The 23,654-nt window shown below is 48.0% G+C and overlaps 1 protein-coding gene across 1 annotated transcript; it reads right to left on the reverse strand.

The window, feature by feature from the left end:
* Window positions 1–2,774: 2,774 nt before the first annotated feature.
* Window positions 2,775–22,079, reverse strand: SLC4A5 (solute carrier family 4 member 5). The gene is made up of 23 exons (XM_050715787.1): window positions 22,012–22,079; window positions 19,553–19,713; window positions 19,240–19,395; window positions 17,548–17,643; window positions 17,138–17,193; window positions 13,498–13,655; window positions 13,320–13,407; window positions 12,988–13,142; window positions 12,440–12,583; window positions 12,077–12,251; window positions 11,622–11,755; window positions 11,236–11,507; window positions 8,376–8,437; window positions 7,841–8,041; window positions 7,345–7,458; window positions 6,496–6,657; window positions 5,365–5,543; window positions 5,192–5,264; window positions 4,984–5,052; window positions 4,542–4,715; window positions 4,174–4,335; window positions 3,538–3,619; window positions 2,775–2,776 (listed from the first exon to the last, which is right to left on the reverse strand). Coding segments are annotated over exons 1-23 (2,928 nt in total). The 5' UTR covers window positions 22,065–22,079.
* Window positions 22,080–23,654: the final 1,575 nt, after the last annotated feature.

Genomic DNA, 23,654 nt, shown 5'->3' on the forward strand with positions numbered 1-23,654 from the left:
TTCATGTCTTTGTTTGACGTGACTATTTACAAAGAACTGGGCTCTGTCCCGCATAAAGGTTCAGATCAGTTGCAATATTTAACCAGTGCGCCCCAGAAACCCCTCTGTGGCTGGCCTTAGCACAGAACTTCTATAAATACCAGGTAGGCTGTTTCTGCTTGGGAGATGAGGGGGGGCTTTGTGCTACCTTAAAACCGTGAGAAACGTCCATCTACTGGAGAGAAAGTCAACAAACAAGACTAGTCTTTCTAAACCATAGCCTGCAGGCATGCTGGGAAGGAAAGCCATTTGAAAGCCTCATCCATGCCCCAGCACTGCTGAAAGAAAGTGAGAGCTGGGCAAGCCAAACTGCCTGGTGCCTGAGGTGGTGCCTGAGGTGGCTCCTGACCTGCTCCCTGGTGGGGAAGCAAGTGCAAAGTGTGTGGGGATACGTGGTGAGGGACGTGCTTGCTCTCCCATCAGTGCTTCAAGCTGCTTGCTGTTAAACCACCTGAGTATAATTACAATTGAGGAGCTCAAGGAGGTGCAAAGCCCCTTGTGCAGGGGCTGGATGGGCTCCTTCAGTGTGCCCGTGGCAAAAACAAGGTGAGATAATACTCCAGCTCAGCTGGCTTCCGGTTGGCTGCAGCTATTGCTCCAGCCCTGTTATCAGCCTAGGTTTCCGGACAGCACTGGGGGTCCTAGACTGGTTCTGGGAAAGCTGCGCTTTGCTAGGGCTGTGGATGTGTGGATGGGTAAGGCCGTGCTTGCCTAATGGAAACTGTGCTCAATTCCCTGCAGAAACTATGACCCGCTGCCTGCAGCAGTAGTGCCTGACAGCCAGCAGAAATCATGCCCTGTTCCCTGCTCTGCTGTTGCTCTCAGGCACTCACAGCCTGCCTGTTGTTACTTGCAAGAAGCAATGGCCTTTGGCCTCAAGGTCTCCTGCTCCAGAGCCTTCGCTCCTCCTGCCAAGTGCCTCTTTGCAACCCTCACTAGCCTGTAATGCATCCTCACCTTCTTATACATCTATGCTGGGGTGAGCACAGCTGAGTCCCCCTGGGGCAGGAGAATCCCACCTGCTGCAGCAGAGAGACCCTGATTCGGTTGCTGGGATGCTGCAGCATGGCTGTGCTGCAAGAGGGGACTCCCACTGCAAGGGGTCAGACTGCTTTTGTTTGCATCCTGCAAACTCAAAGCCTGAGGCTCCCCATGGGAAATGCACTACCCCCTTTGCCAAGTCAGATTTGGCAGGAGTCGCGCTGCGATTTCAGGGCAGGGGGAGCTGGGATACATGCTCCCACTTCCTTCTCAGGCGTGCAAACCTCCTCCCCACCCCAAAATCCCCCTTGAAAGGTTTACCCCAGCACAGTCCCCTGCTCCATAGGCCATGCATGCAGCCAACTGATCCCTGACATCCATGGCCCTGACTGCCTTTGACTTCTCCATTCCAGCAGCAGTTCTAGGGCAAGTGGAGGCCAAATACACCAACTCCACATTTTTAGCCCCAGCAGTGGGGGCTATTCTGCCACCAGTGCATTCTGCTACCAGCAGTGATGCATTTGCCCAGCAGAAAGGGAGGAAATTCAACAGCATTACACTAAACGCTACTGGAGCAATGGGCCTCTGGGGCCACCTTCTCCTCAGTGTCACATAGAAAAATATGTCCAATTAGCTTTATATATATATATATATGAATATATAAGTATATATATATATAAATTAGAGGAAGCACTGCATGGAACTATAGTGTGGTCTCACTGCCCATGTCCCGAGGTGGCTTTTCGGTGTCGGTGTCCTCGTAGTCTGATTCCATCTCTATCTTCACCTGGGGCACAGCGCAAATCGGGTTTCGTGAGTAGTTAAATGCTGGAGACGATGGACATGAAATCTTCAGGTGAAGTGTAATACTGCAGAGGAAGAGGGGGACGTAGGGAGGTAAGCATTTGGCATGGGTACCTGATTAATGCCCCAGAAACCCCAGCAAAGGGCTCCAGATGCTGCTACTGCCATGAAAAAAAGTCATTAAAAAAATTATCAAATCATACAATATCTCAAGTTGGAAGGGACCCACAAGGACCATCAAGTCCAATGTCTGGTTCCACAGAGGACCACATAAAATCCAACCACATTTCTGAGGCAGTTGTCCAAACACTTCCTGAACTCTGGCAGGAGTGACCACTTCCCTGGGGAGCCAGTTCCAGTGCTCGACCACTCTCTCAGTGAAGACCCTTTACCTAATTTCCAGCCTGAACCTCCCCGCTGCAGCTCCATCCTGTTCCCTTGGTTCCTATCACTAGTTACTGATCTTTTGCAATTAGTATGTATAATCTGTAGGTAGAAAATTACATGAAGCTTTCAGAACTCATCTGTACATCTCATCCTAAAAATCTCTGCAGCTTTACCCAGTAGCATCTTATTGTTGTGAGTGCTCTCACACCAGGCTTGGAACACGTTAGCCAGTTCCCCCCCGCCCAACCTGCTTTGTACAACATGATAGCCATGGCCTGCAAATGAAGGCAGCCAAAATACCATGGGATGCTGTGAAAACATATTCAGATATTTCAAAAATGCCCAAGGACAATGGCAACTGGCTCAAGGTAGTGACAAAAACGATTCCCAGTTGGGACCACTGACTGCCAAACCTAGAAATGTTTCGCACCAAGGGCATGGGATCCCTAGGGATGGGTCATGCAGGGAGTGAGTGGTGGAGTCCATTTGGTGCTTACCTGCGATCCAGATCTGAACCATTTGGGGAAGAATCAGAACGCAAAGCTCCAGGTGGAGGACCTCTTTCCTGGGGGGACATGGAGGTGAAACACTTCCCAGATGAGGAAGGAACTCCACAGAAAGCCACTCCCCCACCCCACCTTGCTACCAGGTCTGGTGGACCTCAGGTAGTAGGAGGGGAGGAAAGCTCCTGGGAAATGCTGATTTTGGGAGTGATCAGAGAAAGAGAGGAACCACCAGATTCTGCAAGCAGCAGCTTGGGGACAGTAAATTAATTAGCACGTTAAAAATTGCTGACATCGTGATGCAATCTGGTGCCAAGCTGGAATAAACTCACCCAGATTTACTCCTTTATTTTTTTTATTTTTATTTTTTTTCAGTGGCTGGCCAGCTTTGTGCCAGGTCACTTATGATGCTTTTGGAATGAGGTTGGGCCAAATTGCATGTATCTATCTGCCCTTTTGCAACCTGAATAACGCTGCCACAAGCTCTTTGCCTCTTGCTTTTAGGGGCTCAAAGACCTTCTACATCTTTTTATTTATTTATTTTATTTTTATATCTCCCTCAGGTTCAGCTCAGGGATGAGATGCAGGAGTCCTGGCTTTTCAGCCACACAGATTTTATTAGCAGCACCAAGTGTGCTGAATCCCATAAAACCTGCTTTAAATACAGCAAATAGCCAACCCTCCCCCTAGCTTTGGCAGGATGAATCCAGGCTGCATCTGCTTTGTTTATCGGGTTAGTGCACTTGGCAGCTGCGCAGGCCCCATTGCTGGGAGTTAGGAAGCAACAGTTAGGATGAGAGAGGATCCTGAGATCTTTACTTACAGCTGAGGCAATGGGGACCCCCATTTTGGGATGCTGGTGGAAGGGGCTCCATGGGGATCTTTATGACTGAGGGAGATGGGAACTGGGGAAGAAAGCAGGGAGAAGCAGTGAAGGCAGAGAAGGGCTTGGGCTGCAGCTTGAAGCTGCAGCTCACCGAGGAGCCTGGGCAGGCTCCAAGTCTACCCAGAACACCTAAAGGTGTCCAGTCTCTGGGTAAGATTGAGGAACTGTATAAGGATGAGGAGGCTTTGCTTTTGCCTTCCCAAATCAACCCGCAGCACTTCTGCCAGGGAAAGAGCCTGCAGCAGGAGGTTGCACAGGCTAATGAGACTTTGTAGCCATACAATGGGTGCCTCATCTATGGGATCTGTGGTCTTTTCATTAATTTTCATTTTTGCCATGATTTTTCAGCTTTCAGGATGCTTTGAGCATCTCCTAGAGCCGCTGGTCAACCCCATAGCATCACTTAAAGCCCCTAAATCAGCCAGTCCTATATAAACAGAGAAATATCCCCAGAAATCAAAGACGTTCTTCCCAAACCTGGAGGTTTGTTCCAGTGGCACCATTCCCCTCCTAGGTGGGTGCAGCACCCCAGGGTGTCTGTGCTGTTCAGCCCCCTGCCCATTCCACACACACCTCCTCGTCACTGCTGCTGTCCCCTTTGTTGCCTTTTTTCTTCTTCTTCTTGTCATCCTCTTTCTTCTTTTCCTTCTCAGGGATGATGTTGTCAATCCAGGCCAGGTCATGTTGGGAGAAGACAAAATCTAGCAGTCGCCTCACCAGGATCAGGGCTAAAATCTAGGAGGGGAGAGATGCATGAGTTAGGACCTGTGGAATACCACCATGGGGCCAGCCACACTCGCCAAAATTTGCTTAAATCTCAAAAGCTTGATGAGGCTGCAATAACAGGACTGCATGTGGAAATCCAGAAAGTTGTGTGGTTTTTTTGGTCAATAAAGCATAAGTGAAAGCAGCCTGGAGGATGCTATTGTGCAGAGCCTTACCATGACAGGGAAGATGATTGCAGCCACGGTGGATTTGAGGATCCAGAGCACAGCCAGGCAGACAATCTGCACCAGAGTGAAGAGGTGGATGCGGCGCAGTGGCACATGCCGAAGGAAGACATAGTCGGGCTGGTGCTTGGCTGGCATGAGGAAGAGCTTGCAGCGGTCCCAAAACTGCGGCAGGGCAAAGCCTGCTGTTAGCTATCAGCTCCATTCCCCCCAGTGCAGGCTCCTGGTCACCCAGATAAACCCTCTTTTAGTGCCCAAAATGGGAGTTTGAGGCTTTTTTGATGGTTTATGGAGGGATTTGGATATCTGCTTTCTCATGCAGCTGGAAATGCTGGACGCATGCAAGTTCTGGGGTCAAAAATCCCCGTTTCTGCCCAGATGTGAAACCAGATGTGAAACCTCTTCATGGCCAGAGAGGAGGAGAAGTGCTTACCTGGATGCCATTCAGTGATGCAACGCCCATGTACAGAAAGACGCCATACAGCACTGGCATGGGAATGTACTAGGGACATGGAAAAAACACGACACTTACAACAGAAAAGGTAGCAGCTTACTGTTGGGGATAGGGACAAATGCTGGGGGCCATGCAGGGAAAAAAAAAAATTGCCCCAAACATCTGCAGGGCAATGGGGATGTTTTACCTTCAGAATCGGGGCAAGGAAGACGGAAATCCCCGTAAGCACAAATACGATGATGCCTGTCACTCTCTGCTCCCTGGAGTGGCGAAAGAGGCAGGATGAAGCCATGCTGGGTACACCCACTGCTGCATCTGGATCCCCCACCCCGAGGAAGAGAGCAGCCAAGCCTTCCTCACCTGACACCCAGGAACTGGGGCTGCTCCCCTGGGGCACTGGTCTCTGTCTCCATCTTCAAGCTGTCGATGTGAGCGATGGAGATGACGGTGGCTGCCACGTACCAGGGCAGCCCCATGAAGGAGCACACAGCCATGAGGATGCCAACCCAGAACAGGTCGAGGTGGTAACCCGCTGCTTTCTGCAATGTAGTGCCCAGAAGGGTAAGGAGGGGAGATGGGGGGGGGACACAAAGAGCTTCCTCTATTCACCACGGAGCCCAGCAAGGCAGAGATTTCCCTCTACAGCACCCTTCAACCCCCAGTGCTCTCCCTGAAGAGCCCAGCATCACCACTGTGTATTACACATTGCTCTCAGCATTACCCATATCCTCAGCACCCTACATTACCACAGCACTCACTGCATCACCTTGAAACAACCTACATTGCTGCAGTGTCCCCCACATCACCCTGGTACACCCAGCATTGCTGCAGAACACCCCACATTGCCATAGCACACCCTGCATTGCTCTCATGAACCCTGCATCACCCTGAAGCAACCTGTATTTCTGCAGAGCAGAATGCAGATGCACCCCATTCTGCCCTGATATAATCTACATCACCCTGTGGCACCCTGCATCATCACAGTGCACCCACATCACACCTACATTACTCTCATGCATACTGCATCATCCTTGTGCACCCTGCGCTGGTGCATTCTGCATAGTCGTGATGCACCCTGCATTGTCCTGCATTGCTGCAGTGCACCCCACATCACCCTGGTATACCCTATACTGCCATCATGCACCCCCACATGCCCCATAGTGCAGCCTGCAACCCCCTATATTGCTCTGGTGCACCTCACATTGCCCTGGTGAATCCTGCATATCCTGCAGTACATCCTGCATCACTCTGGTGCAGCCCAGTACCTACAACATTCAGTGAGTTTAACTCCCTGGAGGCTTTGTCACCCCAAAAATGCAGCTTGCAAAGAAAAGGAAAAGCCCCTTCTTTGAACAGTATGCCAAGCTGGAGTGAACACCCCTGGCCTTGTGGCAGCACCAGATCTGCACCCCAAAAGCAGGTGCTTGCAAAGATGCACCTGCTGCCTGAAATGATGCTGTAAACCTGAGTGTGGGGTGAGTCCTGGCTCACCCGTAATTTGTGCTCCTTCCTGTTGACGATGACGGCTGTGATCTGCTGGTCCATGAAGATGAGGATGGTGACGAGAAGGGCAGGCAGTGCACTTGCAAGGTATACCCACCATGGGTTCTTCCCAAAGGGAAACACGAACCACCCTCGGTCCACACGAGTGGGCTGTTGGTAGAGAGGAGTTTGCATGCTGCAGCCGAACACAGGTCAGGGATGGGGAGGAAACCCAATCCCTGAAATTTCAGGAAGCCCCACTTCACCCCATATTCCATCCCCTCTGAGCATCATCTTATCCCATGTTCATCCTTGCACCCCATCAACATCTGGACCCCAACCACCCCAGCAGCCATGTGCCTCAGCCCCCCATTTTCCCCAGATGCTCATTTGGACTGAGCTCTTCCCGCAAGGACTCCCCATGTCATGACAGTGATATCCCAGGTTGGGGAAGAGATGTTTTCAGCAACACCTCCAGAAAGGGATTTATTGCTTTTTACCTTAAAGTCAGTAGGCACTTGGAGCTTTGGGGTGTTCAGTCCGAAAAGCACATCCAGCCCCACAAACATTAGTATGGACATAAAGATAGAGAAATCACTAATAAGCTTGCGCAGCTGCCAGGAGTGAGGGATAGGAAGAAAAGAGAAAGGGGGGAAAAATAGAAAGAAAGGAAAGGAAAGGAAGAAAAGTCACAGAATTAGAATATTCCTCCAGAAAAGGCAAAGCAGTGTTTCAGAAGGATCCCAGACACCACATTTTCCCCCAAAAGGGAGAAGGGAACTCAATTTTCCCCCAAACCGTTGAGGACCTGGAAGAGAGTGCAGTGGAGAGGCAAGGCCCCTCCCAGTGTGGCCAAACCTTGATGATACTGGGAATATGCAGCTTTGGGGTGTCCAGTCCGAAACAGGCATCCACAGCACAGAACAGCAGGATGGAGAAGACATTGGAAAAATCAGCAATGAAGGCCCTGACCTGGAGGTAGATGGGAAATGGGGGTGGAAAGGGTGATTAATGGGATGGAGGTATTTGCTCCTGCATCTGCATATTTCCCCTCGGCTTTCCAGCTCTGCACACAGGTGGGCATAACTCACAAAAGGCATTTTTTTTCCCTTTGCATTGCACTGTGATAGTTTATACAGAATGCAAGAGATATAGCAGCGTCTCAGTGTTCAGATAGGATTATCCTAATTGATATTAACATCTCCTTTTCCAGCAAATCACCTTACTGAAAATAGAAATATGGATTTATTTTCCCATAGCTTCTTGCACCCAGGAATGAGACCAGCAGCTCCCCTTCTTTCTACCTTTGGAAAAAAAATGGGGCAAGATCCTGCAGAGCTGGTGCTTTTCTTACCTTGGTGGGGAAGTAGCGGCTGAATTTGAATTTCTTCAGGGTCAATGTCATGGAGTAGGTCCCGAAGAAGAGGATGAAGGACATGAGGGCCAGGTCAGGCACAAATTTACAGGATTTCCCCACTAAGCTGCCACCGTACTTGAGACACTCCTTCTTACTCAGCTGAGTCCAATCCAGAGCTGTTAGGTTAATAGTATTGTACTGGGGAGAACCCCCCCCACAAAAAAAAAAGCAAAATTAGCATGTTAAGCAATTGCAGCATGCAAGGAAAAGGGGCTTTGGTGTGCTGCTGCAGCTGGGAGCCACTCCAGCCCTGTAATCATGGGAAAACCCAGAGATGCTAAGAATTTGGGCAAAAAGGTGGGGATTTGGTGCTGCTGAGCCAAACCATGAACCCAAATTAATGCAAAGCCTGTGTTTCCCCAGAATTCACTCCAAGGCAGCATGCACCATTCCCTGGGTACAACAGTCCCTTGGATGAGCTCCCCTGCTCCCACGCCCCAAACTTCCCCACAGAGCAAGCAAACCCACTTACCAGAGAAATGTTAGTGGTGTTTGGTGCTACTGGAGCTGAAGCATCGAACAATGTCATGTTGGCTGCAGAAAAGAAGTTTGTTATAAGATTCTCGGCTAACATAGAGGTTTCTACATTAAAAATGTCCAGGCTTCATCCAGAGAAGAACAGCTCAGCCTTGCGGAGCCCAGATTGGGTGGTGTAAAAGCAAACGTGGGGCTGAGCACATCCTCTGACATCTATGCAGGTGTCAGTGCCCATGAACAAACCAGGATGTGGGGAGCAAAATCTTCTTTCTAACCCCTCAGCAACTTCTCCATAATTAATCCCATGCACACCCTCCAGAGCCGGCCCAATCCAGAGATACACTGGTGGACAGCACGTCTTCCCCTTTGGCTGCTTATCCCTCTGGGCTGGCAAGTGCCAGCAAGATTTTGGGGAGCTTCCTAGTGTGGGAAGCCACTGGCAAGTGGGGCTGAGCACTCCAGCTTGTGCTGCCACCCATCCTTTCAAACCAAAAAGGTGGAAGGGGGAAGAAGACTGAAAAAGTAGCCTGTCATTTTTGGAGAGTCAGCACCCAATAACGCCCAATTTGTTGGTGGTGGCAGGTTTTGTTTTTTTTTTTTTTCATTAATTTTTTGAGGGACATTTTGATTTCTTACTGCAAAACAACTAGTAAAAAGAAACCCACTGGGTTTTCCTCTCTAGCCCCAGAACCTTCTCCTCTGGTGCAAAGAGTGGTTCCACTCGGATCTTCAGGTGATGCAGCTCCGCGGCTTCGGGAACACCCATGCTCCTTGTGGGTGACCTAAGAAGGGTCCGGGACTGCTCTGCCACCCCAGTCCCTCTGGTCCATCCTCTTCCTGCAGCCAGGTGGGGATTTTGGCAACCTGCCACCTCCTTCCCCAGTGCAGAGTATTAATGAAGGAGAAGCGATTGCTGGGCTAGAAGCTGAGAACCTGGGGCTGCTGAAACCAAGCTCCAGGAAATGGTGCTGGCAAACTCAGGCTTCTTTACAGCATTAAAAGCATTTTTTTTTCATAACCTTTTGATATTCCAGAAACTAGAAAATTTGTGATTTCTACAACCCAAGAGATAGTGTAGCATTGGAAGTAACTTAGAAGAGAACCTGTAAAGGCGCTGTATAAACCCTTCTATTGGAGCAGAGAGAAAAGTAAAATACATGATAAAAATAATAACAAAACCTCAAGAGGTACGAGTATCAAATATTAAAACAGCTTTAATATTTAGAAGGCGATACTCACTTGAAATTGAAATCAGCCCAAATTGATGTGTGCAGCAGAGACAAATATGGTACAAATCAGTTATAATAATCAAAAATCAGAACTATTAAAAAAAAAAAAAAGAAAAAAAAAAGGTTGTAGGGGAGAATAAACACAACTTCTCAATATCTAGAGGAATGGAAAAGCTAGCATGGACAACACTGCTTTGGTGTCTAGAGCAGCAAGGGTGAGGAACCAGGGCCGGATTGCCAAGAGGCTGAAGGTTTCAGGGTGCACATGCCTCTCAGCACCCAGACTCATCTCCCTGCCACCACTGGGGTCTGCTCTTGGTTGAGGCCAGGCTGGGGGCTCTGGAAGGCTGGGACGTTTCAGCCCTGGGTGTTGCATCAGGAACCTGGGCTAAGCTTTTCTGCTGGCCAGAGTTGGGAAGGTTTGGGTTTGGAAAGGATGATGTTGTATCCAGGTGCTTCCCACTGCCTGTGGGGCTTCAAAACCCAATGTCATCGGTTCCTTCAGGATATGGTTGATAAACAGGAATTGAGGGGAAAAAAAATAAAAAACCGACAACACACAAAATCAAAACAAATAAGAGACTGAACGTTATTTCCGTCATGGCATGTAAGACAGTTGCAGTGACAGATGTATTAGAGATAGGCAACGTGGTCTTGGTTGCTTTTATTTCTTCACTGTCATACCTCTCTGCCTCCTCCATCTGCAGTTCCCCAAATTGTTATCATTTATACTTTTTAAATAAATTCAGCTCATCTGAGAGAAGGTGGTCGCTGGCATTAGCCCAAAACTGAAAGTCACTGTTCCCTTCCAGGCAGCAGTAGGAGCATCTGAGCTGTGATGTGTATCAAGGCTCATCAGGCACATCTATCCAAGAGCAAAAAAGCAGTGGTGGCAAAAAAGCAGTGGTTTCAGGGCAACTCTGAATTACAGCCCTCTTCAATTGAGCCACCATCAGAAAAGGCTATATCTGGAAAATGCATTGTTTTGCTTCTCCCAAAGGACAGCCTGGTTTAATAAGGGATTACAACTTTTTCCTCTTTTGCCCATAGTAGAAATTGGGTCAAAACCAGGGGAGCTGTCAAAAGACTGTCTTCACAGAAACTTGTGGTCTCTCCTTTTTGAAAAGAAGTAAGAAAGAAGGAAAAAAAAAAGAAAAAACAGTCCAAGGAAGTTTCCACACCCAACTGGAATATTCTGGGCATCCTGGACACTAGAGAGGACAAAATCCCTCCTCTGTATTTTCTGGAGGATAAGTTTCCATTGGTAGCTGGGTGGAGTTAATGATCTTAAAAATCTTCCTTTCTTCTTTCCTTTTTATTCATCCAGGTCTGGTTGCTTCAGGCTGATGTTTTGGCTCTCCAGCACTGTTAACTGCATCCCAGCAAGCACTGACATGCTTGGCTGCAGGGGACAAGGCTCTATTTCCATAATCTTGCCCCAAATCACCCTCAGAGGAGGAAGATGAGGTGTCTCTGCCCCATGCCCACTGGGTAGCTGACTTCTTCAACGTCTTTGGCCAATAATCCAGCAGGTTCTACTTGCAGTGGGACCCTCTGCTAGTGCCCCCCCCCCCCCCCCCCCCCCTTCACCATCCCCGTCCAATGCTGGGAAAGATTTGTACTCACCTGGGTCAGGAGCAACACACTCGCACTTGTACATGGTCACATAGTCTGGCTTGAAGTCCGAATTGATGGGGTAGTACTTAAAGGCTCCTATCATCTTCTTGATGGCATCATAGATGAAGATGAAGCTGATGAGGGTGGAGAAGCCTTCCTCTGTGAAGCGTGTGATGTACTTTATAATGAAGCTGGCATCAGTGGCCACCAGGATAAGGCACTGTAGAGCAGAGTGCAAGCCGATCCAGAGGCGAAACTCCATGTAGTCGATGCCGTTGCCTCTGAAAGCAGGCACAAAGCAATAGGGATCCTATGGGAGTGCACGATGGGCTGAGGGTCATCCCCTGTCCGGGTACAGATGGGTCGTGCTCCCCCTGGCATTATCTAGCACCTACTTGCTGAAGTCAAAGAGCAGCTTCTCGAATATGAGGATGGGGCCGGTGCTGCTGAGGATAATGAGTGGCTGCCCAGCGAAGAGACAAAACATGGAGCCCGCCATTGCTGTGCCAAGGAAGCTCTCCATGACGCCCTGGGGACAGATCAAACCCAGGTTTATGGTGGTGCTGTGCCAGGTTACATCCCCATGGACACCCCAGATGGAGATAAGAAGGAAGGACCTCTGCTTGGACCCATATAGGGTTTGGGATCGTGTTCCTTTGCTACTGGTATTGCTGTTGAGATGGGTTTTCCCATCCTCTAAGTATTCAAGGCCAGCCAGTCCCATTTGTGAATGAATTTCCATCCCTAGCATTGAAGATTGACATGGCACAATGGGGGCAGAACCCAGCCCATCCCAGCTCATCCCTGCTTTCCATCACCAGTCCAAAGTGACCCTGTCCTTGGACTTGACCTGGTAGTTGTCCGTAGCATCTCCAAGCAAGCCCCCGAATGTGATGGCATTGGTGATGCAGCCCAGGTAGATGAACAAAATGGCAGAGATGGACTGGATATGAAAACCTTCATAGAAGTCACTTGGGAACCAGGGCAGCTTCCTTTTGATATCCAAATAGAGGCCACCACAAAACCTGTGGAAACACAGCCAAGGACAAGATGCATATGCCCTCAACCAAAATATGTACAGCACTGCACAAAAGACTGTGCCCGTAAGGAGTACACCTCTCTCTGCCCCAGGAGAACATGGGGTGAACCAGCAGGAGATGCTGATGGGTGCCAACTTCCTCCGAGGTTTTTTGGGTGTCTGGGTGATGCTCACCTGCCAGTCCATGCAAGCTCTTCCCCGATTTCATGCACTTCAGGCATCTCTCCATCATCACTGCCTCCTCCACCGCTCTCAGCACCTGCCCCACCAGCTGTGCCGTTCATCTGCCCCACTTCGTTCAGTGAGAAAACTGATTTCCTGTGGGAAAGAGTGGCCAGAGTTGGCCGTGCCACCTGCCTTGCCATGCCTGTCTCTGATATGGGGCTGAGGAAAGGACCAAGGCCATGGTGCAGCTCACCACCTGCACTAGGGCTTGGGTTCTAGGGGCAAATTTGGAAAGATAAAGAGCTGGATTTTCTCAGCCCAGAATGGTGGGGGCTGGGGGTAATGCAGATTATGTGGAGTGGAAATGGCTCTTAAGTGATATTGGGGATATCACTATCATTAGGTGATACTGCAGAAAAAGCAGCATTTCTGGAAAATCTGCGGAGAATATATCTAGGGATGAGTGCAAGCAAAGGAGCTGTCTTCCTCCAGCATCTTCAAATGGGAAAAACAGGGACGGCCACAGGGTTGGGCCCAGCCCCATGTCTCCCACTCACCTCTTCTCAGCTGAGGGCACTTTTTTTGGTGGTTCAATCCTAATGTTGGGGTCCCACTCGCCAGGTGGCAGAACGATGACTTCATCCAGAAATTCATCTATGCCGGCAATCAGGTCTTCTCTGTCCCGGGCTTTGTAGGCAACATCGCTGAAGAGCTATGGGGTCAAGAGATGTGTCAGCTTGGGGGTGGTATCCTGCACATATGCTGCACATTGTTGTGGGCCTTTAAAGCTCATTTATTTGGGCAAAAGGATGAAAATTGCTTTTTTTTTTTTTCCTCAGCTCTGAGCAAGGGAGGCTCCCAGTGAGGGTCAGGTTTTGCATCTACTCACATCATCCACCATGAGGGTTGCAATGGCTCTGCCAATCTCGTTGTAGGATTTGGCTTTTCCTGCAGGGCCCAGGAGAATAAAGAGGAATCTGGGAGAGGAGTGGGACCATGCTGGTAACCTCGCACCACCAGTACCCACATTGCAAAACCAGCTCCAGACCTAAAGGAATTGGGCTCACCTGGTGGGGACGGGCACCTCTGTCACACCTCCTAGCATTGTTGCCTGGAGGAGCCGCACAAAAGCCACAAAGGGTTTCTCTAGGAATTCAACTTCTCCTACCAGCACATTGGAGGCCTCTGCATCCTTGGGGATCTTCTTGATGAACTTGTTCTTCAGCTGTTGGGGAAAATGAAGTGGGGAAGGGAGTGTTTGCTGAAATCTGGCTTTTCCCCCTTTTCCACGCCCTGACTACAAAAGCTAAAGCTGCAGTATCAAGCGCAGACTGCAGACTTCAACCTCTTGCTCTCTGATGTTCCTAGGATCTCCCAGGGAATTTGAGAGCCATATCCATGAATAAAACAGTGAGAATTTGTAAACCTGAATTTCTTCCCTATTCAAAACCACCACTACACCCAAGATTAACTTGAAAGCACATACTCTAGTCTCCCCAGTGCAAGCATGCAACTTGGTGGTTTGCAGAAGGTGCTTTGCTGCACTGGGATCTAAGCGAGGAAAGCCTGTGGCAATCCCCAGCCTGTCCCTGAAGAAAATCTGAGCCAAAAATACTGATCCTGAAGCAAGCCAGCAGCATACCTATAAGCCTGTTTGCAGGCCTGCAGCCCCAGGCTCCCTAAAGGCCCTATATAATGCCGAAACACCGCTTGGCGCTGTGCATGGGTGGCTTAAGCTAATGTTTCTGCAGCTTATTCTCCCACATCCCATTCTTAGAGCAGATAATGCAAGTAGGAAACCTTGATCATGGATTTATTCTCCTGGTCTCTTCTCCCCTGCAGCTCTTTCATTACTAGTCTAAAATGGTTCTATACAAACCCAGGCAGGGTGTTATTATAATCTATATGCCAGCATGAGGGGAGGCATGTGAGTTGGGCAGCAGGCTCTCCCTCTCTAATCCTTTAAACCCCAATGGAAAAAAAAATAATAGTAATAAAATAACTCCTCCAACGCAGCTTGGAATAAGCAAGAGCAGGAGTTAACAGTGACTACTCAGCTTTGTGTAACACTGAACAAGTCCCTTTGTAGCATTAAACCCAGCATTCTTCAGTACTAAATGCTTTACATATTTTGTGATTAACCCTCTGTATCCCATTGCTGGAGGTTGGTATTTGGGGTTCGTTACCAGGCAATTTGCTTCCTTTATAGCAGCATTAATTTAGGAAGGTGCTCTGGAAACCTTCTGCCTGCGTGTTGCCTCCCGTGTATCGCGGCATCCCTGTCGTGCCCCTCCCAGCCATTGCACCCACTGCCTGGGTTTGGGGATGTGCCACCTGCTGGATGGCAATGGGCAAGTGAAGCAGACAGAGGGGACACGCTCCCTTTCAACACACAATGACGTATTTCAAAGCCAGCACCAAAGGGTGAGACCAAGCTTGGAGATGTTACCATTTCCTGGGAGCCATGAAGGGAGCATGAGCCCCAGAGCATCATGCTCTGGCAATCGAAGAATATATGAATTTCCATCCAGTGAGGATGTCCCTGAGGGCAAGGCAAACACTTATACCTTACTGTCCTTTTCAAATCTATGCCAGACCCTTCTTGCACTACTGTCTGCGTTTGCTAATTAGCTCCTGACTGCCAGATTTCAGGCATTACCCCTTGAGAGAGAAAAACATCTGGCAGGTGCAAAGGGACTCAACTTGTGCGGTCTCAGCCTTGATGCAGACTTTCCCCTGATCAGCATCTTTTCCAGCTCCAGGAGTTGCATCTCAAACACATCTACCTTTTGGTTCCTCACCAAACGCCTTGTATCAAATGCCTCCATGACTGAAAGCAGTAGGAAAACATCAGAAGTATTTCTGAGGACCAAACTGCAAGCTGCATTTCGATTTTCTGTGCATTTCAATTGCACAGAAAGCATGCCTACATGACACATGCTTAATTACTCCATTTCTCTTGCGGACAAGAGAGTTTAAATGCAGAATGAAACCTTTCTGATACATGGTTGTATGAAGTCCCATTCAATTTTTCCTTACACTTACGCTGAAATCATGCACAAATAGAAACAGAGCAAAAGCCCACATAACACATCAACAGATCCCAGCTAAACAGCCTCGATGCCAGGAGGGGGCCAGGACACCTTGCAAAAGAATGACACAAAAGCTTGCTAATATATTGCATCACCAAGCAGAGATCTGCCAGCAAACTGCCCAGGGCAGCCCGACTGACCTCTTTCTCAGCTCTCCTGTGCAAAACAAACCAATGGGAAAAGCTCCCTACAGACTGTCAGCTAAGGTTTGCATGAAGAAACTCACATTTATCATATTGCAACAGAGGAAAAATTGGAAACTGCCTCTTTATTTACAGATTGTTTTCTTAAGAGCTGTATTCCTGTTTGCAAACACAAGTGCTGGTTGGGATTTACCCCAAGCAAGCTGTTTGTACCCAGCAGTGGTGCTGAGCCAAGATTCTTTTAAGATCCCTGCACTCTGTCAAACACATTTCCTATCCTACTGGTGGATTTTAAATGTGTTTTCTGTATCCCAAGGATCACAGAATCATAGAACCATTTAGGTTGGGAAAGACACTTAAGTTCAAGTCCAACCATCACCTAAGACTCCAAGTCCACCAATAAACCATGTCCCTTAGTGCTATGTCCACACGTCTCTGAAATGCCTCCAGTGATGACAACCCCACCACTTCCCTGGGAAGCCTGTTCCAATGCCCAACCACTCTTTCCATGTAGAAATTCTACCTGACGTCTAATCTAAACTTCCCCTGGTGCAACTTGAGGTCAGATCTCAGCTGTATCAGCATCTTTGCAGAGCCCTAATTCTGTGTTCACCTTGCTGGCCCCAGCTCAAGCACAGGTATTGACCTGGAGGTGCTGGTCAAAGGCCAAGGGCATCCTTGCCTGCCTCAGAAATAGTGTGGCCAGTGGATGAGGCAAGTGCTTGGCCCTCTGTGCACAGCACCGAGACCGCACCTTGAGTGCAGCGTTTTGGGACTCTCAGGGCAAGAGAGATATTATGTTGCTGAAATGCATTCAGAGAAGAGCAACAGAGGTTGTGAAGGGACTGGAAAACAAGTTGTATGAGGAGCAGCTGAAGGAATGGGGGCTTTTTAGTCTGGAGCAGAGGAGGCTGAGGGGAGACCTCAGCACTCTCTCCAACTATTTGAAAGGAGATTGCGGTGATGTGTGTCGGTCTCTTTTCTCAGGTGAAAAGTGATAGGATGTGAGGCAACAGCCTCAAGTTGCCAGGGAAGATTTAGATTAGATGTCAGGAAGAATTTCCTGATGGTTAAGCCCAGGGAATTGATGGAGTCCCCATTCCTGCAGGTATTTAAGAGATGTGTGGACGTGGCCCTAAGACACATGGTTTAGTGATGGGACTCGGTAGGTCAGACTGATGGTTGCACTTGATGATCTTGAAGGTTTTTCCAATCTAGATGATTCTATGATTTTATGATTATTTCTGGGACAGCTTCCTCAAGAATTAACAAGGATCAGTATGTGTATTAGTTTCATTAATTAGGAATTTGTGTGTGGTTATTGACTGGATGAAACTGCACAAGGCTCACATGGACCTTAACTATCACAGAGTCTCTAACACATCATGGTGCATTTGCAAACAGGTCCATAGCAGCCAGTTGTGTTGGAGATGCTCCTCACTGCATCACACAAACGCTTTGGGGATTATTACCTGGTCGGTGCTTGGTGTGTCTGAGATATCATTCATGCTTCGACTTTGTGCATGGCCTGATGGAGACAAGAGAGAGAGAGAGAGAGGGTGAGAAAACCACTCTGTGGTATGCAGCTGAATTTCAGCCCCTTGTGCAAGAAGAAAATAGTGCAGGAGGACTTCAGTGCAAATAAAACATTATTTTGTATAGCTGGGCTTGAAAGCTAGGTGCAGTAAGATAAAAGCCCAATAATAAGAGCTCTTCTAGTATCAGTCACCCTGTGGCTGCACAGAACACATCTCATTCACGGCCACAGAGGGGAGGTGTGGTGTGATCTGCTTGCAATCACCCTATGTCACACTGCAACTCATTTTTTTCTCCTACTTCTTTTAGGATTGTTCCAGCCTCCCTGCTGCCCACCCTGGCTTACGCAGGCGTCCGTAGCTTGTGCTCTGCCGCATCCTCAGGTCCTCAGTGGAGCGGTGGAAGGTGGTGCCAGCAGCTGGGCTCCGGACAGGGCTGCGGTCTGGAAAAAAAGAGAGGCTAGAGGAGGTGTGGGTACCACAGGGAGCTGCTGGCTGAGTGATGCTAAAGGCAAGTGGCCAGGCTGAAAATCATCTGCCCGGTGCTGATGTGATCTTTCCAGTAATGATATACCTGCAATTTGCTTTTGCCTCCATTCTCATCACTATTATCCCACACATAACAATTCTTCCACTAGCAAAAAATACACTTTCCTGCCTTAACCCATGTCTTTTCTCTGCAGAGGCTTCATGCAAGGAGCCCGTACCACCCCATACCCCATCAACGCTCTCTTTGAGGCCATAAAAGGGTTCGGAAGGGCAAATTCTGTTTCTTAGTAAGACCCAACGCTTTATTTTGTTTTTTAGACCCTTAATTGTATAAAGAAACCAAAATTTAAAATTTGCCATGAACTTCATTATATTTACATTAGCCACTACCAAGCTTCATGTAAACATTTCTTCTCCCTAAGCTGGTTATGATTCCCATTTTTATTCTCAGATGCTTTAACTGAATTAGTTAGATATAGAGGCTCTACTTTTTTTCCATGCATTTTCTGTGGTGGACCCAGAATTTTCTCAGGAAACCTCCTGTATTCTCGAAGAGTGTTTGCTTTGAGGAAAACCATCTGGACCATGTTTTGCTCTGCAACTCTGAAACACCAGCTGCAACCACAGCATCCATCCTCATTTTCTTCACAACTCAATATTAAAGCTGCTATAAACGATGATAAAATTTTTAATAGGTGTGACCCTGTTTTTCAAAATGCCAGCAGTATTTAGTCTGGTATCACAGAGTTCTGCCGGCAGAAGAAACATGAAGGACCCCTCTGCTGTGCCAACAGCCATCTCTTTAACTTTGGTGCTACTCCTTGCCAGCTTGAAGCAGTGCCATCATCTCAGTGAGGCACTAGAAACAAATGAAAGATTCCCTTATTTTCCATATCTACAGGGAATAATCACAAAAAAATCCAAGTTATTATCCATTTTGAGAGCTTCTGGGCAAATATTAGCTCAAATATCTAGTCCTCAGACATGGATGATGGCTACTTTGAAACCTGGAAATGCCCAATGGGGTGGGAATATTGTTTATTGACAGTCTCTCGCATGTGCACTTAGGGCTTGGGTGCTGCCATTTGTGTCTGCCTGGGGAGCAACTGAAGCCTGGAAAATCCTGGGCTCCACCAAATGACCTCCATTTAAACCTAAGTAAATAATCTAGCATGAAAACAAACAAATCTCCTTTTATAAAGGCTCAAAAATAGGCAGGTTTAGCTATGGAGCAGACTGGATTTGCCTGTAGGCTGCTTGCCCCTTGGCCAAGTGACCGCCAATGCAACGTCCATCACACAGTTCTGGTGTCCACTGCACAGTGCCTTTGTCCATCTCAGCAGGCAACTCTGCTTTTCAGTCCAATTATCTGCCACTCTTAGGACCAACAGTGACAAAGCTTTTTGTGTCTTTCCTGCTGCTGTAAATAGTTGTGTGTCCCAAATGGACAGGTTTCCGCCTTTCCTTCTCCTGAGATTGACTGCCCCCTGGGCTTGCTAACTGAAGACTCAAGGATGCAACCGGGTACGGGTTGGACCCCAAGCACTCACTTGTGTTAGAGGAGACAGACTTGCCGATGTCAGCCAAGGACCTATGGATTGGCTTCTTGGTTTGGTGACGGTGCTTCCTGAGGAGCACATAGCTTATCTTTTCCCGCAGCTCAGGTTTGAGCAGACCATCCTCAATCTGCTTCTCAATGACATCGTCTGAAAGCACCAAACGAGGGAGACAGTCACCCCATTGAAAAATCTTCCTCCCTCCCAGAAATCTAGGGATGTCAACATTTATTGGACCAATGTAATGGCTCTCAACACCCATTTTGACTTATTCCATTGCAAGTCACTGATATCCGGTGGCTTGTACCTATGATCTGGGGTAAAGAGTAGCCATCTAGGTCCAGGAGCACTGTTCCTGTCTGTAGACAAGTCCGCAGCTCAAACAGGCTGTGCAAAGACAATGTGGACACATGGGGCTTGCTCCACCTTTCCCCGCCTTCCTCAACCTTTTCTTCAAACTTTATCCACCTGAAATGACAGTAGCAGCCATGAGAACAGACATGGAGGTGAACTTTTGTATGAGAAGTAGAAGAGAATTGCATTTCCTGCACACATACAGCGTTTACTTTCTGCAGGCAGCTTTGCAGGCCTGAATTAACTCATTAACTCATCCACTCATCCTGCAAAATTTTTGCATATTATTCAGGATGGGAAAGGAGAAATTAAGTAACATCATCAGACAAGGTGTCACTTGCACAGTTGCAGAACAGAGCAAAATCACTTGTCTCCACCTCTGTGCTCAACCTTGCAGTTTTGACACTCCAGATTGCTCCAGCAAGACTTGAGAGGTTTTCCCATGGAGATGACCTTGCCTTGCCCAAGATCTGTACTTGCATGGACCAGACAGACCTTCTTCATCTCTATGCACACAGGGATGTAAAAACCCAGTGCACTGGAAATATTTTTATAATGTTTTAGCAATGTTCAAACTTCAATATGGGCAATTCATTTCCATGAAGGGAGAGGAGAGGGACTGCAAGCCCTTGTATCTTGGAAACAAGCCCTTCTGCCTTCATTCCTTAATTTTACAAACCAAAGATTTCAGAGCAAATCTGGGAGCAGTGGCTGATTTCTCGCAGCAATCGGTGAGATGTCAACTTGGGGAGGAAAGCTGCTTTTTTTTTTTTTTTTTTTGAAAGGAGTTTTTCAGGCTCCATGGATTAGTCTTGGCAGGGCTTAACCTTGCAACTTTTAACTGGTACAACTTGGATTTGGACTCCTGCCGCTGCAGAGGGCACAAAGAGGATGCAGGAGGAGAAGGGCTTTTGGAAATCTCTGATGGCTCATGAAAGCGGCAGGGGAAGGACGGGGAGAGCTTAAGATTGCAACAGCTGCAGGGTGTGTATTAAAATGTTGTTTTAAGGAGAAAATGCAAGGTGTCTCTATTAAAAACAAACAAACAAACAAAAAAACACAAAATACCACCTGGGAATGTCACGAACGGCATATGCAAAGGACGTAATCCAGAGTATTCAAAAATACAAAGTTTGGCCCTAGTGCCATGGTTCCAAAGATCCCCACTCCTATTTCTTTGCAGAAATCCCTCCTCCAGCCTTTCAAACAACTCGGCTTTTATTGGGAGGAAATTCAAGCTTCTCTCTGGCCCAGCCATAGTACCTGCTAAGCTCTGGTGTTGCTTGCCCAAAGCCGATTAAGTTGGTTTTCATTTTCTTTTGCCCCATTTTCCTGATGAAAGTGGGTTAGCATGTACATGTGGTGGCAGCTTGATGATGAGAGCTCCTCTGGACAGCGTGTGGGACTTGAGGCATGTCTCCAGAGGCACCTTTGCCCTGGGATCAGCACCTTGTAATGCCTTTTCAAAACTCTGTCTCCCTGCTGTGCTCAGCTTCTTTATTTCCTACCTGGGGACTAAATCCCACCATGGGTTTTAGCCACAGGTAGCATTCCCAACACCAAGGAGCTGCCCTTCCACAGCTCAGGAGGTTAAACCTCTCCTTGGTGGAGAGCGGAAATCTGGCAATTGAGAAACCTCCATCCTACTGTGAGGAATTTGTAAACCTGCATGCCAAACTCTTCCTGATGAAAAACCAAATATAAGTGCTGATTTTTTGCACCTCTGAGTTTTTTTGGGGAGTAGGGTGAGGTGTGTATCTAACACAGTCATGCAAGACCAGGGGGAAAAATGTGTATTATCAAGAGCCTCCCTTCTCAGCGTGCTAGAGAGGAGTCATCATTCCATTGATCACCCTTTCAAAATTCCCACTCAGCTCAGACTTCATCATCAATCAAATCCTCCCTGCAATGCTGCCTTTTGAGCAGAGATATTTAGGTTGCTAGGGCAAAAAAAAAAAAAGGTTTTGAGCAAAATGTTGAAGATGCCAACCAGTTATTGAGGAGTGGGGCAGCTCTAGTAAACCTGCCCCAAAATCCCTGTGCAAAGAGATAACGGGATGCTGGAGGAAAGGATGAGTGGAGAGGGGTGTAGCAGCCAGGAGGGAAATATACAGGTGCAACTAGGAATGGGAAAAGCCCCAGCTCTGGGGTTGATACAGCCCAGGGAGATGTGGGAGAAGATGGGAAATCTTCCTCCTCTCCTCCTCTTCAGCAAAGATGCACAAAAGGGCAGCCATGTTCTCTTAATTTCCGTAATTTGGGCATGGCAAAAAGCCAAAAGGACTGAAGCTAACCTCATTAAAAAGATGATTATCCACCAACCCATTGCAAAGGGCAATGTTTCCACCTAGGAGATTTGGGGTCGGGGTCTCTGGCTGATGCATTTTTGATCCGAAGAACTGCTCCTCTCACCTGGCTGACTCTTTCCATTCCATCTCCTCACCATCATGCTGCAGTGTGTCCATCTCTGTGAAGAGTGTGGGGTTGGGAGGCTCATCATCATCACCCAGGATGTAGCGGAGGCGTTCAGCAGCCGGTGACACTGATGGAGAGGAAAAGATTTGCTGAGATGCCCCATGTCAGCCCCATGCAGGAAGCCCCCAGTGAGAAAAGGCGATTTTCATGGCTATTTAGGATGCTAGGGTAACACCCCCACAAAAAAGAAGAAAAAAAAGTGTTGAGCAAAACTCTGAAGGTGCCAACCAGCTATTGAGGAGTAGGGAAACTCTAAGTAATCCTGCCCAAAAATCCCTGTGCAAAGAGACACCGGTTTCTGGAAGAAAGGATGAATGGGGAGGGGTTGTAGCAGCCAGGAAGGGAATATGTAGGTGCCAGCTGTGAATCGGGAATTCAACCACCACTACATGCAATACAATCAAATTCTCCTCACAGGAGCATTTTGCACTCCATTTCTGTGGAATCTCCCACATTCTTCCCACCCACTGAGCTTATCTTTGCCAAGTCAGAGCTGCCTGCCATCATCAACCAAATCCCTGTCTGACATTACACTTGCACTGTATCATGATGCATGAGTGCTCAGTGCTTTCACTCTGCATCCCAGTAACCCTCTTCAAGGGAAATGATACAAATTTATGATTTCTCCAGGAAAATCCACCTTTTTGCCACAAACAGCAGGCCAGGCTGGGGTAGGCTTCCTGTGTGCTTTAGGAAGCTGAGCTACATCACATCAACTGCAAATCTCCACAGCTCAGAACATTTTCAGTTATGATAGGAAAAGATTTTGTCCCTTTGAAGTGTACAGCCTGAGCAGACAGAGGGTGGCCGGGACCACTCCCTCCCCTCTCTCCAGCTGCCCAGTTACTCAGACAAGAGGTTAATCAGCCCTATTCCAGGCTCCATGGAAATGGCGTATTTTTAATAAAATCTTGGGTCTTAGCCCTCACCTAATACAATAGGAGTTAATCCAGCTATGAAAATGTCTTTGTTAGCAGAATCCTCCTGTTCTCAGACCCATGAATATGAAAGTCGGGTAATACGGTACACAAGGAAGCAACTAATTAAGTTGCCATGTGCGATCAGAGGAAAAGCTTGAGTTACTGCTGGAGCATTGCCTTGTCCTGCCATCAAATCAGCTGAAGCCCAAGCCATGGTGCAGGGAAAGAATAGGATGTCCCTTGCGCTCCAGCTGAGCCTGCTTAACTGCTTAAGGACTTTAAGCCACACCACCAGGTCTAAAGACCTGTTGTCAAGTCCTTGCACTTCCATAAGCTTCATTATTTTGATTTTTAATATTCCTGTTAATTTTAGAGATGGGCTACATGCCTGGACAGCTTCAGACTCTTTACCCTCAGCGCTGTTCAAGTAAGGGGGGGTGAAATTTGGTGCAATAGCAGCAACAGCCTGACTTCACACTGCCTGCAACTTGGCCCCACTTTGCTCTGCAAAATTTAAATTCACAGCAATCCTTAAACTTTCTGCAAATGCAATGAGTTGGACCACAGCAAAAGGAGTGCTGGAAATGTCCTTCTCAGGTTGCATCTCCAGATGAGTTGCAAAAGGGATTTGCAATTTTCCAGGAGCAGGTCAGAGCTGGG

Source organism: Cygnus atratus, chromosome 27 (genome assembly GCF_013377495.2).
Source record: "Cygnus atratus isolate AKBS03 ecotype Queensland, Australia chromosome 27, CAtr_DNAZoo_HiC_assembly, whole genome shotgun sequence".
NCBI classification, from domain to species: Eukaryota; Metazoa; Chordata; class Aves; order Anseriformes; family Anatidae; genus Cygnus; species Cygnus atratus.